Here is a 13,815-nt window from a genome sequence, read left to right as displayed (position 1 = left end):
TAAGGGAAATCCAGAGCTGAGATGAGGAGCAGCTTCCAGCCATGCCCTACAGAGCATAGGCAGACGGTGAGGCTGGGTGTCCTTGATACACACCCACCTTCGGGAGGCAGCCTCGGCTCCACACTGCCTCTGGGATGCAGCACTTGATATCTGCTGGGGACCAAATATCAGGCCCATGCCCAGGGTAGTGGCTGCAGCATGAAAGAGAGGCTTGAGGCCATCGAGGAGACTGCTTTCATTTGGGGGTGAAAATGAAATTTTGGAGGGATGTAGGTTTGGCAGCCTTCTACACAATTATGAAAGCTGAACTGTCTTATTTGGCACTATTCCTCTGAAGAGCAGTGATGGAGGCAATTAAAAGCTACTGCAAGGCTGTTTTGAGGCTGGGGGAAAGTTTGGAAGGACTCGATATCCACTGGTCACTGTGTCCAAATGTCAGGTAGCCTAGATCCCAGCAACCTTTTTTTTCTGATACAAATAATCCAACTTCAGGAAATAAATGGCTAGCTTTTGTTGATGGATTTTTGATGCATTCATTTTCAATCGTTATTGAAGACATCGAGTCTTCGAACCTAAAAGCATCCAGATGAATGCATCCCAGGCAGTAAGTGGTTTTGCTTAAAAGCAAATAGCGTTCTGAGAACTTTGCTACTTTTTTACAGTCAAACTGGAGACTAATGGAGACGTACGGGAAGTAATACAGCACAGTGAGCATTTTTAAATAATGCATCCAGATTTCATTTAAGAAATTAATTTGTATCAGAGTGGCAACGAGCTCAGGGAGATTGAATATGGGCTGAGGAGCTGTCAGTACACAACATTACATGGGTTGGTAGGCTGGATGGGTTAGGTTAAACCTGGTGTAGTGGAGGTGTCCCTGCCCATAGCAGGAGGTTGGAACTAGATGATCTTCAAGGTCCCTTCCAACCCAAACCATTCCATGATTCATATTCATATATTCAACTATTTGAAAGGGGAGGCAGCAGCAGGACAAGGGGAAATGGTTTTAAGATGAAGGAGGGAAGATTTAGGTTGGATGTCAGGGGGAAGTTCTCTACTGTGAGAGTGGTGAGGTGCTGGCACAGGCTGCCCAGTGAGGTTGTGGATGCCCCGTCCCTGGAGGTGTTCAAGGCCAGGTTGGATGGGGCCCTGGGCAGCCTGGTCTGGTATTAAATGGGGATTTTGTTGGCCCTGTCTGTGGTGGGGGGGTTGGAGATTCATGATCCTTGAGGTCCCTTCCAACCAGGCCATTCTGTGTGTGAATCTGTGTGTGATTCTACAGGTTGGGCACTGCTCCTTCCTGCCCTTCTGCTGCTGGGGTGCTACATGTGCCCCAGCTTTGCTGTTCTGCTTCCTTCCCAAGCAGCAGCCTTTTTCCAGGCATGCACACACTCACACATACTGTGCAGTAGAGGTTTACTGAACTCATCATTATTTTGTATTCACACACACTGAGCTGTGTCCCTTAGTAATTAGCTTTATAATGATCTACAACCATTTGTACCAACTTGCACCCCTCCTTGTTGTGTTGTTCTCTGTCACTCCTGCCTAACGCTCCTTAATCTGCACTTTCAAGGTTGCTTTTATTGATAGCCAAGATGAAAATGCAAAACACAAAGCAAAATGCCAAGTTGATTAGTATCATATTTATTTTGCAAAGACAGATTGCAGATCACTTTATTTGGTATACATTCTGTGCTCCACTACGTAACCTTGAAGACTGTGTTGCCAAGTCAAGCATTGCTATTAGGATTGCTCATTATGTAGCTCAGTGTTCTGACAATTTGGCCCTCTGATTTAAGTAGTACCTATTGCACCCTATGAAATGTGCAAAAAAAGACCCACACAAGAAGTGCTGCAGCCTTCCTGGCAAGGAATGGTTTGCTTCCCCTTTCAGGAGAGTGCATTTCTGGCAAATGTGCGGTATTAAAACCTGCTCTGTCCTTGGGTGAGAAAGAAGAAGGCTGGCAGCATGGTTATTATTAGTAGCTTCTCTCAAGTAGAGATTTTAATTGGCCTGTAGAAGTCTCCACACATCCCAGGAGGTGAGCAGTTCTTTTACAGGCAGCTGAACCTCTGTGTTCAGGGGTTAGGTGCTGTGTGCATGGCTGTGCCATGAAATAGCAGCCAAGATGGACACAAATCAGCGATCCCAGTTTCCCAACCCCTATCCCAACAGGTGGAAAGATCTGCAGAAATAGGCATGCAGTGCAGTGGGATGCAGTATTTCTTCTGCTCCGCCGCCCCGTGAGGTGCTCCAGCAGAGCTGTGCCCACAGGCACGTGACGGCAGCTGCCTCCCTGCCACCTCCAGCATTGCCCCACGCTGTTCAACTGAACAGTGCCTTCACATGCTGAACTAATTTTCTTTCAACTCCAGGCACTGAGAGACTTGTGTTTCTTCCTGCTCTTCCTTCCCTAAACATCTGTCATTATTTAACTGGATGGCTTAAACTCTTTATGCCCAGTTTATTAGTCTCTCTGAAAATGACCTCCAGCTTGGTGTGGAAATACGCTCAGTGGTGGAAGCACCTGCTCCTCTTGTGATGGTTTTCATTACTAGGATAGAGAGGATAAGAAACTTTCCAGCAGCATTTGGGGACTGGGAGCTGATGACTGTGCCTTTCTCCTAAAAGGAGGAGCAGCCCCATCTAGCACACTCCAGCATTGTCTCTGTTTCATCTAATCTCTGAGCAAAGACATATTCAATGCAGATGCAGCAGCAGATGCCATGGGCACTGCTCCTTCCTTGGCCACGTCAGTGGAAGTTCTGTCCATCTATCTCCTCCCTGTCAGAGGTTGGGAGGCAGTGGTGGGCTCCCATTGCATGGTGCTGTGCCAGCATGGCTGGGCTCCTCACCTCATCAAGTTGTGCAGTGCTTATAGATGTGAAGGCAAGGAGGACAGCAAGAGAATGGGCTTGGAGCAGGGAGCCTGTCTGGGATGTGCTGTCGCAGTAAGGAGGAAAACATCACAGTGAGGAGATGTCTCACAACTGCTTAATGTCACATCTTCACAGATTAATTAATAACTGCTCTTTTTTTTTTTTTTTTAATTATAATTCTCCCTTGCTTTGTGGACTACTGCTAGGTTTGGCTAAACTAGTTGTTTTAAGATCCCATCTTGCCCAAATCTCAGATTTCATTCCATGGATGCTGCCATTGACACTTACCAGGAACATTGGATATGTCACAACAACTGGTGTGGCAAATGATGCTGGCCACAATGCTCATGGAAAAGCTTGGTCTTGACCTTTGCTGTGAGTTTCTTGTTGGATGCTAAAGGGGTCCTCATTTCTTCTGGTTTCAGGTGGTAGCACAAGCAGACTTTGAACTGCAGCTGCTTTAAGGCCCATATACCACTCAAATCTGCCTGCAGATCTGCTGTGAATGTTTAAAACGCACCACTGTTTCCTACAGCATCTTGCATGCCATCTGTTTTCCAAATCACTCTCCTCAGCTGCACAATTTAATTACTTGGGAAAAGTACAAGAGGGGGGTGTGCGGAGATGTATGTAAAGGGAAGCTGTTTGTGAAGGCTCTGCATCAGATTCTCCCATTCACTGTGGGGGTACTTGAAGGTGCAGTGGCACTTCAGAAGCAAGCGGGATCTGATCACACAAACAAAACCCTCTGATTCCCCATTTCCACCGTGGAAATTTGCAGAGAGCAGAGTTCCACCACACTGAGGTCTCATACACAGGGCATAACACAGCTTGAGCCCAAAGCCAGCTGTCCAGATCTGTTCCCTCCTCTCTCCATTCTCTCTTCCTTGAGGGTAGTTCCACCCATCCGCCATACTTGAACCTGTGAGAAAGTCAGTGCTAGATTGCTCATTTTCCAAACCCATCACCCCTGTTCCTCACAGATGCAGTGGATGAGCCAGGGCTGAGCAGCCAGGCACTACCATGTGGGCTGTGGGAACTGGGGAAGGTCTGAAGAGCCAGAAGGACGATGTGTGACAGCCCAAACAGGCCATGGGCCCTGGCTGATCAACCACAGCACACTTGACAGCAGCTCTTCTTTTTTTGCTTTTCTTCCCCTCTATTTTTGCCACTGACATTCTGGGCAATTTAACACAAGATGCCTGCCTGGGAACTCCGGGGGGAGGGGGGGTGCTGTGGGAGCTGCATGTTCACCAGGACGTTGACAGAAAATTTGTCACAATCCAACCGCATCTAATTGGCATGATGTGTAAGAAACAGGCTCCTCAGATATTTTTAGTGCTCCTCAACCTTTCTGGCGCGGATCTGTAGGGCATTAATTAATTCCAGTTGTCTGCCAGTTCAGTTTCTCCAAGCTGGACTGGCAAATAATTTGGCTCCAGGTGTCTTTTAGATCCAGTGATAAGATAACAAGATGCTGGCATTTATTATGCTTGGTGTCTCGAGCACATCTTCACTGATCTGTTGGATACTTTGGACATTATCTGAGTCTTTATTACCTTTTCAAGTACCCATCTTTTCTCCTAGTGGTTTCATTACTGCAGCTTCAGTCAGTGACAAGCAAGAGAAGTGCCCCCAATTAACACACACACCTCTCTGTATCTCTTTGTTATTTGCATCACATTTTTCTCCCTAGCCATGCTGTGTGCAGCATTCAGATCTTCACTTTACTGTCCACGTCTGATTATTTTTATTTTTTTTACAGTGTAGCTCAGTTCATACTACATCTATTCTGATGGCTTTACTATCTGTCATCTGGTCTGTGACTTCCCAGGAAGTGTGGCCTTTCTTAGCCATAATGCCGAGGGTCTCCCCTTTAATTTCAGGTTTCTTTATACTCTGTAGGACAGAAAACAGAACGGAAGGGCCTTCCTTCAGTGTGGGCTGCACTGGAGCCTCACATCTGCTCTAGGCTAAAACCAGACCTTTGTCCCATGTGCCCAACAGGAGCAGGAGCGTGGGATTATAGTGTCAACATTCCCAGCACTCTGCTTCTCTGACAATCAGTGGAGCTGTAAATCTCTTTCTCACCAGCTGTGAATTCAGAGCTTCTTTCTGAAATGCTGAGTGGCTTCTGCAAAGCAGTGAGGGGCTGAAGGCTCTGAGACAGCCCCAGGCCACCTCCATTCAGCAGGGCAATGTAGCTCAACTCCTCCTCCATCCCCAAGCGCAGACAGGATGCAGGGATTGCAGTCGGTTCATTTAAGCTCATGGATGCATACACAGGCACTGCAGACACCTGCTAAGATATGTTCAGTCAATCTAACCACTTTTTTTGTCTTTCATGACTCCTGCCCACTTTTGGATATTTGGGATGGGCAATCCTGGGGAAGCCTGGGATGATCACTCTGGACAGACATCTCTGCTCTAGATATGCCTGTGTGTGATCAGATGTGACACTCCTGCTGTTCGTTGTCTCCACAGCCAGTGAGATCCTACGGGAAGTTCTGCAGCCCTCAGGTGCTGATGGTGACTGCCCTCGTGGGTTGGAGAAGATGGAGGGGACAAGGTTAGGCCACAGCACAGGCAAAGCCCCTCAAGTGTGTGAGCAGCTCCACGCTATCTGGGTGCCTGGCTCCAACTCCCAAGGGACAAAGCTGACAGAAATGCTACAGCTCTACTGGAAGCAGAGACAAGGACTCAATGTAAGCATTGTTGCTCTCCATGCGAAAGAGGGACCTCATGTAAGCCAAATTTGTGCTCTTGATAGCCCTGCAAAGACTTTTTATGGAGGCATTCTATTAGTGACTTCATTGGCTTTTTGTCCTCGCCAGGTTTGCATCCGTGCGGGAAATCACACTCGGTGGGCATTGCTCAGCAAAGCATGCCTTGTTCTGAGGCCTGGTGCAAACCAGAGGAGACAGGCACATGGAAATAAGCAGCTGTGAGAGCTGGGCCATGCTTCAGTGCTGCTGGCAGACACATCCCTCCCGGAAGGCTCACCCTGCTCACTCTGTCTGAGTGCACCCCATTTTTTGAGAGAGCACTGCCTCTCCTTGAGCCATGGGTCAGCATGTGGGCTCCTTGTCCTAGAGGTCTCAAACTGCAGGTCTCGGGACATGACTTAGAGGTTGTGGCCTTGGTGCTGTGGGAAGAGGAGCAAAACGCAACAAAGGGAAGCTGCTGCAGGGCTCCGCTCAAACACCAAAGACAAGCAAGGACACAGCATGGAACTTGGCAGGGATTTTGGCACAAGCATGGAGAAGGCCATGTACAGAAAGGCCTGTCCTCGCCAGCACAGCACTGGTCAACGAGGTGCCCAGCTTTTGGCTGCTGCTCGGGGCTGTGGCTGTCACCCCTTGGCAGCACTCCCCCTGCCCTCAGCTGCTGTGTGTGTGCCCAAACACCCCCAGCTGGGTCCCGGCCTGCCCCACTCGCTCCTGACCCTGATGTGGATAAAAAGCTGATTGCGGCAGTATTATTTCAACAGGATCCATCTATGGTCTTCTAGGTAAACCAGAGGTGCTGGAGACCCTCTGTATTGCAGTTCCCTGCTGCACTTTGTAAAACAACCTGTATTTATTCTTGTCTGCAATGCTGGCCATGTTTCTCCTGTGTGGGGATACAAACTGTACATGATTCCGCTCTCCTGCACCCACACTGGCTTCAGGACCCAAAATGCCTAAGAAGTGAGCTTCTATGTCACAAAGAGAACATCTAACTCCCTCTTGCTTTCAGTGCACAGCTCACAGTACAAAATAAAGCCTAATACATCATTCCTCCTTTTAAATAAACAGATTTATCTTGTCCTGAACACTTCTTATGACAAATAAGGACTAACTGAGACACACAGTGCAGGCAATAAGTATGCTGCTGCCCAGCACCCTGAACCCACAGGAATGCTAATGGGTTTCAAGCACTGTGGCAAGGGAGAAAGAAAGAAATGCATTTGTTATAAAGCGTGGTTCAGATCCTCAGGTGGTAGATGGTGATGTAGCTCCAGTGCAGCCTTAATTGGTACAACGGCTTTGTGAGGTGATGTCTCTCAAATAACAGGCACTCAAGTTTCTGAGATGCACTGTTGGTTCAAATGCACACTGTATAATCCAGACCATATTTGTTTGGGGGTAAGGGCAAAGAACTGAGGATGCAAAGAACTGTATCTTTCTGCATGGGCACTCATCCAGCCAGAGGGCAACAGCAGAACCCCTTTTTCCCAATAGGCTGAGGATCCTGATGAAGTTAATGTTCTCTGAAGACCATCTCACTTGAAATCAAGCTCACTTATGACCTTTTCTGAGCAGCAGGACAAGAAGATCCATAATGCAGAGGCAGTCACACAGAAGACGAGGATGTGATTTTTTAAATGAATGTTTTATTCATGAACTACTTATAAAAATGTGTAAAATACACTCAAATATATTTGATTTGTTGTCTGAAGCTAAAAATATAAAAATATACTTAACAAACGCATAAATTAAATTGACAAGAGTAGCACAATTCTGTGTTCACCCAGTGTTTGTTAGGAACACAAACAGAAGCAATTATATAGCATATGAGAATGGAATATGTGCTGAAGACATTTTTCAGTCACTTTACTCCAGGCACTGGCAAACAATTTATGGCTAACCATATTCAAAACCATGTTCTTTTTTTCTCTGTGAGCCCTGCTAGAGGGCAATATATATTTAGCTACTTGATGTTACTCACAGTATTTCTTTAGCTTTCAAATAAAACAAAACCCAACAAAGTCATGCATTTCAATCTACCAGCATCATGTGCCCGAATTCCACAGCATTTGCTAAATGTAGGCAGCTCCAAGTCCCCAGTATTTCCTACCGGTCTTAAAAAACACCTCATTCTGAACCAGCTGTTGATCTGTGAGGTCATTGCCAGCGGACCCCTTAGCATTGGCCATCCCAACAGGTGGGGAGTTTGACTGTCAGCTTGGGAGTTAGTCAAGGGCACGGGGTGTAACGGGAGCTGCCCATGTGCTGCAGTGAGCTCTCACCTTTCATTCAAAGGCACAACCTCTCGGGGCTGTGGGTCCCACAGCTCACAGAGCCCAAACATGTGTGACAGGGCCATGAGGGGAGTGACTGCTGTTTTAGGCTGTATCTCTGAATGTCAGATGCGTTTCTCCGCTCTGTGACCCTGGGAAGAGATGCTAATGCAGTGATTAGGTGGTTGCTGGTCTCATTCCTTTAGTCCACATATGAACTCCCAGGCTGAGGAGCACGGCTGTGTGCTGATGTACTCCTATCTGCTCAGTATTTAACTTTCTGCTTTCTAAGTCAAAGCACAGATAGCCGTATACAATACACAAAATAAACGTAAAGCTCACACATTCTTTTTTCCGTTCTACAACTGAAATGAAATTCATAGCATATCACGGCATAAAATAATATTTCTGTCAATTTCAGGCACGTATATAAGCTGTATAAATAACTATAGCAGCAGAGAAAAACGTATAAAGTTGCACTTTTATGACATCTTCACAGTATGCCTTTCTCTCACTCACTTTTGTGTTCCATTAGTAACTAAAAATATCATTTATCAACTCCAGCTATGCAAAATCTACTTCTTTACTATGATCGGTAGTGGATCTTGTAATTTTATTGCACAGATTAAAAATATTTATTATATTTTTTTTCATTATTAAATAACTTTCAATACAAAAAATTCGAATCAAACTGAAAGCCCAACCCTACAAGTGCTTCAGAAGTTGCATGTTATTTTTCAGACTCGCATTCCAGTTGACTTTCATCAAAGAAGTACTCAGGTAGCTTTGTGGACAATGAGGAGATTCACAGGACTGGGCTCCGAGTGTGCAAACCTTAGCTTATGGATCAGCAATAACACTAGCCTTGCTTTATAACATTATTATCGGGAAACATCAATAAAGGAGTTCTGAACATCATTCAGATGTTCAAAACAGAAGCATCCTCTTCATCAGAGGATGTCTTTTTCCTTAAGAGCTGTCTTTGTGCAGTACAAAGGCTCCTTCAAGTCCGCTCTTGTTACATTAACAATTTCCCTTTGGTTCTGCTATTTAGCTTACAGGCACAGTAAATATCATTACTTACACGGATAAGTAGGTGTCTCATATTAAAAAATGCTACATATATACTTTTAACTTATTCTCAGTTGTTTAACACTGGTTTCATATGACCAGAATTGGCCAGAAAGCAGAACCAGAGCCATAAGGTGTATGTACATCTCTTGCATGAGATGTAAAGCTGTTCAAGAGCATTGTGCCAGAGTATGTAAGGTAATCTGCCCTCTTACTAAGGGATAAGGAGGAAGAGGCTTGTGAACTGTGTCAATTATTTGCTGAGAGAAAAGACAAAAAGGTTTGCTGTGACATCATCGTTTTGGGTGCAGAATTGCAAACTGTAGGTGTTGCTAACTGAGCAGAGAAACACTAAAATGAAGAGCAGAACAATGCACGCCCTTCTGAAAACAATTAACAGTATACAAACGCAGTAGCATGCAATCAGACTTCTGCCATCCAATCATGTATTATTGAGCCACTTCCATTTCCCTCAGCATAAAAAAATGACACAGTAATATACAGTGAGATAATTTACAGAGTGTATTTGGTATGTCCTCCTAGTGTAATTGCACTGCTGGTGAGTAACACGATCGCCTTTCCTCAGCTACTGCTGCAAAAAGAGAGTACTGATGCAGTGCACGTCACACAAAAGCAATTTTCATGATGCCCTAAGTTCAGCTGTTATTAGTGGAGCCAGCGATCAGTCTAAAGCTGCCATGTTTTTGACCTTGCTTGCTAACATGAAGTGTACATAGCAAAAGAAACAGAGAAGGAGTAGGCCTGCAGTAAATCTGCCCCATTCTTTGTGCTTTTGCCTACACTTCTCTCTATGAAAGGGGCTTCCACTGTGATGTCGTTTCCTTCTTCAGATCCCACTGTGGGCGGTGAACCCTGAGGTTCGTGCGAGGGCCGAGAGGGATGCACAAGAGGAATGAGCCATGTTCTCGGACAGAGCTACCTAGGAGGTTGAATGAGCCCGCAGGTTCTGAGCTTCTGCAGCACCTGAGGGCGTTTGGTCAAGAAAGGATGAGACTCCAGCTGCAGTAAGAAGGAAGAGGCACTGTCAGGCTGGGTCCTTCTCTGCAGGAAGACCAGAGTGACATGGAAATGCACAATCTTGCTGGTTCTGTTTTGGAATGATTTAAGAAAACTCTGTCAGAGAAACCTTGCAGATTCCTTCACCCACTGTCACACAGGTGCTCCTACTGCTGGGAGAGTATGGCTCCAATAAGTCATGGCAAAGTCACAGCAGTCTTGTCAAAAAGCCACTGCAGTTTCTAACTCAGGCACTTAGCTTAGATGTATTGGTGGCTCTCTGGAGGCCCTCAGGAATACTGATTTCTCTGCAAAACAGAAGTGGAATCTAAGCACTTGTCTCCAGCAGCAGGCTACGTTTTTTTTCCAGGTAATGAATGGGTAGATAGATGAAAGGAGAACTAACAAGCACTTCCTTCTTGCGAAGAACCACTGTGTGTTGCCTCTTTTCTATTTAACTGAAGAGGTTTTATAAAGACAAAGAACAGCTGAACAGTGTTCAGATCAGTTCCTTGAAGAAGAAGCCTCTTTCACAGAGGAAAGAAGATGTTCCTAAACTGCCTGGCTGGGCAGGACACCTGGTGGGTGCTCCTGGATTACACTCCTAGCTAATCACAGGATGCTCTGAGTGCATCTGATGATTAGCACAGCGAGCTAATTATCCTGTGAGACTGCATTCCCTGGGTTACAAATGAGCCTTTTTCTATTCCACCTGCCCTTGTAGTAGTGACATGAGCTAACATTAAAGCAGAGGAGTCCTGTGTGGTCATGCTTTCCGTCTGTGAAAGCAAACAGCCCTTGAAGGAGACCTGCACTCAGGCTCAGGCAGCTATGCTGCAAGCACCTTTAGGCTGAAGCCAATTGTGTAAACTGTGGTATATATATCTTTGTAGGTCTTTATCTCAGTAAGTTTGCAATCTCTCTCATTTTTAAGCAGTCACACTGTTTTAATGAATTTGAGAGCCTTCACATCCTTACATATCTCTTAAGATAAGTGTAAAAAGAATTTTCTTGAACAGCTTTCTTGTTATAACTGTACACAAGTACAAATGCACAGACACATGCTGTGCTCTGATTCTGCTCTCTGAAACCAGGGTGAAGAAACCAGAGAGTGACCTGCTCCCCTCCAAGGATGTGTGTGGGGCAAGTCAGCGAGACTTCACGGCAGCACGTGTTGTTTGATATTTTTTTACTATGTCACATTAGACTGAAACAGTTGCTTCTAGTGAGGTGGACCCCATGTTAGGTGGCTGTTATCAAGTTCTGTAAAAGATATGTCATAGTGGTATGAGTGGTGTGGATTTCACCCATTTCACAAGCAGTGAGATTAAAGTGTAGAGTAGCTTTGTAATTCTTATACAGGACTACTGTTCTCTTTCTTAATAGTAGCTTATTTCACCTTACAAATACTGAACTAATTAAAAGAAATTAATGAGGCTCTTCTTGTAGGATTTGTCTGTGTGTTAAATGTCAGTACATAACCTGCCCCAAACGCAGCAGCCCTGTTAACAAATGCAATTTAAAATAGTTTATGTAGAACAGTTTACAAAAACTGTGATAAGAAAAAATAGTATTATCTGAAGCTTAATATTAATATAAACATTATAGAAAAAAATACATATTTACATAATGCCAAAATACAATTATATACATTAATATCTATTACACTTAAATTATATAATATCTTTAAAAAAAAACACCAGACCAATAAATAATACAGTCTCAATAGAAAGGTCTGGTACCTTTCTAGTGCACGAAATACAAATATAAAACAAACAAACAAACAAACCCCTACTTAACACATGTGGTCAAAAAAGCAGGTGTCTGTAACATTCTTAGTGCCTTGAATAAACAGCATCTGAAAGCAAGAAATACTGTGATTAGAAAAAAAAAAGAACACAGGTTGCTTCATGTTCATCTCTGCCTGTTCACTACAGTTCTCTGTAAGGTGGCTGTGGAGCAGGCTGGTGGCTGATGTAACCACTCAAGAACTGATCTCACCTTTACTTCTGCTAGCATTTCCCAGCTTGTTGAAAACTCCCGTTACTTCAGTCTTTAGCTTCTGCCAAGCCTGGTCTGCCTGCTGATAACTGATTTCTATTAATGATCTTGACAAGGGATTGAGTGCAACCTCAGTAAGTTTGCAGATGACACCAAGTTGGGAGGGAGTGTTGATCTGCCTGAGGGGAAAAGGGCACTACAGAGGGACCTGGACAGACTGGATCAATGGGCCAAGGCAAACTGGATGAGTTTCAATATGGCCAAGTGTCGGGTCCTGCACTTTAGTCACAACAACCCCAGGCAACCCTACAGGCTTGGAGGGAAGTGTCTGGAAAGCTGCCTGATGGAAAGGGACCTTGGTGTACTGATGGACAGTTGGCTGAACATGAGCCAGCAGTGTGCCCAAGTGGCCAAGAAGGCCAATGGCATCCTGGCTTGTATCAGGAACGAGTGGTGAGCAGGACTAGGGAAGTCATCCTGCCCCGTTCTCAGCACTGGTGAGACCTCACCTCAAGTACTGTGTTCAGCTTTGGGCACCTCAGTACAGAAAGGACATTGAGGTGCTGGAGCAGGTCCAAAGAAGGGCAACAAGACTTATGAAGGGCTTGGAGAATATGGCCTATGAGGAGAGACTGAAGGAACTGGGGCTGTTCAGCCTGTGGAAAAGGAGGCTGAGGAGAGACTTTATTCCCTCTTCCAGTATCTGAAAGGTGCTTACAGCAAGAGTGGGGTTGGTCTCTTTTCACTGGTGACAGGACAAGGGGAAATGGCCTCAAGGTGTGCCAGGGTAAGTTTAGGTTGGATATCAGGAAACACTTCTTTACAAAAAGAGTGGTTAAGCACTGGAATTGGCTCCCCAGGGAGGTGGTTGAGTCGCCATTCCTGGATGTGTTTAAAAACTGTTTGGATGTGGTGCTCAGGGACAAGATTTAGCAGAGGGTTGTTAGTTAGGGTAGTATGGATAGGTCGTGGTTGGACTTGATGATCTTTAAGGTCTTTTCCAACCTGAGTGATTCTTTGATTCTACAGACTAGATTAAAAAAAACCTGTTTTGATTCCTCATCCTATAACCTTAATTTTTACTGTCCAGCTTCAAAGAGCTACTGTGATCCTGCAGTCTCACCCTGAAAGCTTCTAAAAAGCTGCTAGGGATGAGCTCTACATAGAGACAAAGGCCACCTCTGTTCACATCTCCTGACTGGTCCTCCATCCATGAGAACAGGAGGTGAAGGACTGTGCTAATGCCAGGTCTGCTACTGCTGCCCCAGAAGGCCAAGGCAGGGATAGGAGGCACTGATGCGATGACTCCAGGAAGATGACTTCCTAATAGTAGCTCTGCTCTGTCCCCAGCCTCTCCTTAGCAATAACAATCACTTGAACTTTTCAGCACACCTCAGTTTAGGTCAGCAGGACTGTAATGTCCTGAAAGATCCACCTCTTACTAGGAATATCCAACAACCTGATGTTTAGGATACTCTTCTGGAACACAATAGACTCCTGTTCACTATTAGCTATAATGGGAATCATGGTTGCATCTGTATGACTGGAACATTTCAGGAACATTTATCAACATGGGAACAGGATATGTGATCTGCTGTCTTCAGTACATGCCAGGGTCTGTAGTAATAATCGTTTCCCTAAGGCCACGAAACAAATCTAATCTTGCAGTGTTACTCAGAGCTGTTGTGCACTCCAACTGGTTGTTGAGGACCATGGTGCCTCAAGATGTAGCTAAGATGTGACCACAGCTGCTTCCTCTGTTTTCCACTGGGAAGTAAGACTGAGTTTCTCGACACTATTTTCTCAAACTTAGCAGGGAGCTCAGACACCCAAATGGCTTA

General features: G+C 45.2%; 1 protein-coding gene across 2 annotated transcripts in view; it reads right to left on the bottom strand.

Moving 5' to 3' along the window:
• Positions 1–7,238: 7,238 nt before the first annotated feature.
• PTPRB (protein tyrosine phosphatase receptor type B) overlaps positions 7,239–13,815 on the bottom strand; it is a 66,047-nt gene continuing 59,470 nt past the window's right edge. For both annotated transcript variants that reach the window (XM_052668993.1, XM_052668994.1), the window contains one exon: positions 7,239–11,831. In XM_052668993.1, the coding sequence (XP_052524953.1) occupies positions 11,809–11,831 (23 nt within the window). In that variant the 3' untranslated portion in view covers positions 7,239–11,808. The remainder of the gene's footprint in view (positions 11,832–13,815) is intronic.

This window comes from Tympanuchus pallidicinctus, unplaced genomic scaffold (genome assembly GCF_026119805.1).
Source record: "Tympanuchus pallidicinctus isolate F22 unplaced genomic scaffold, pur_lepc_1.0 scaffold8, whole genome shotgun sequence".
NCBI classification, from domain to species: Eukaryota; Metazoa; Chordata; class Aves; order Galliformes; family Phasianidae; genus Tympanuchus; species Tympanuchus pallidicinctus.
This window is presented reverse-complemented; position numbering and strand designations above follow the sequence as displayed.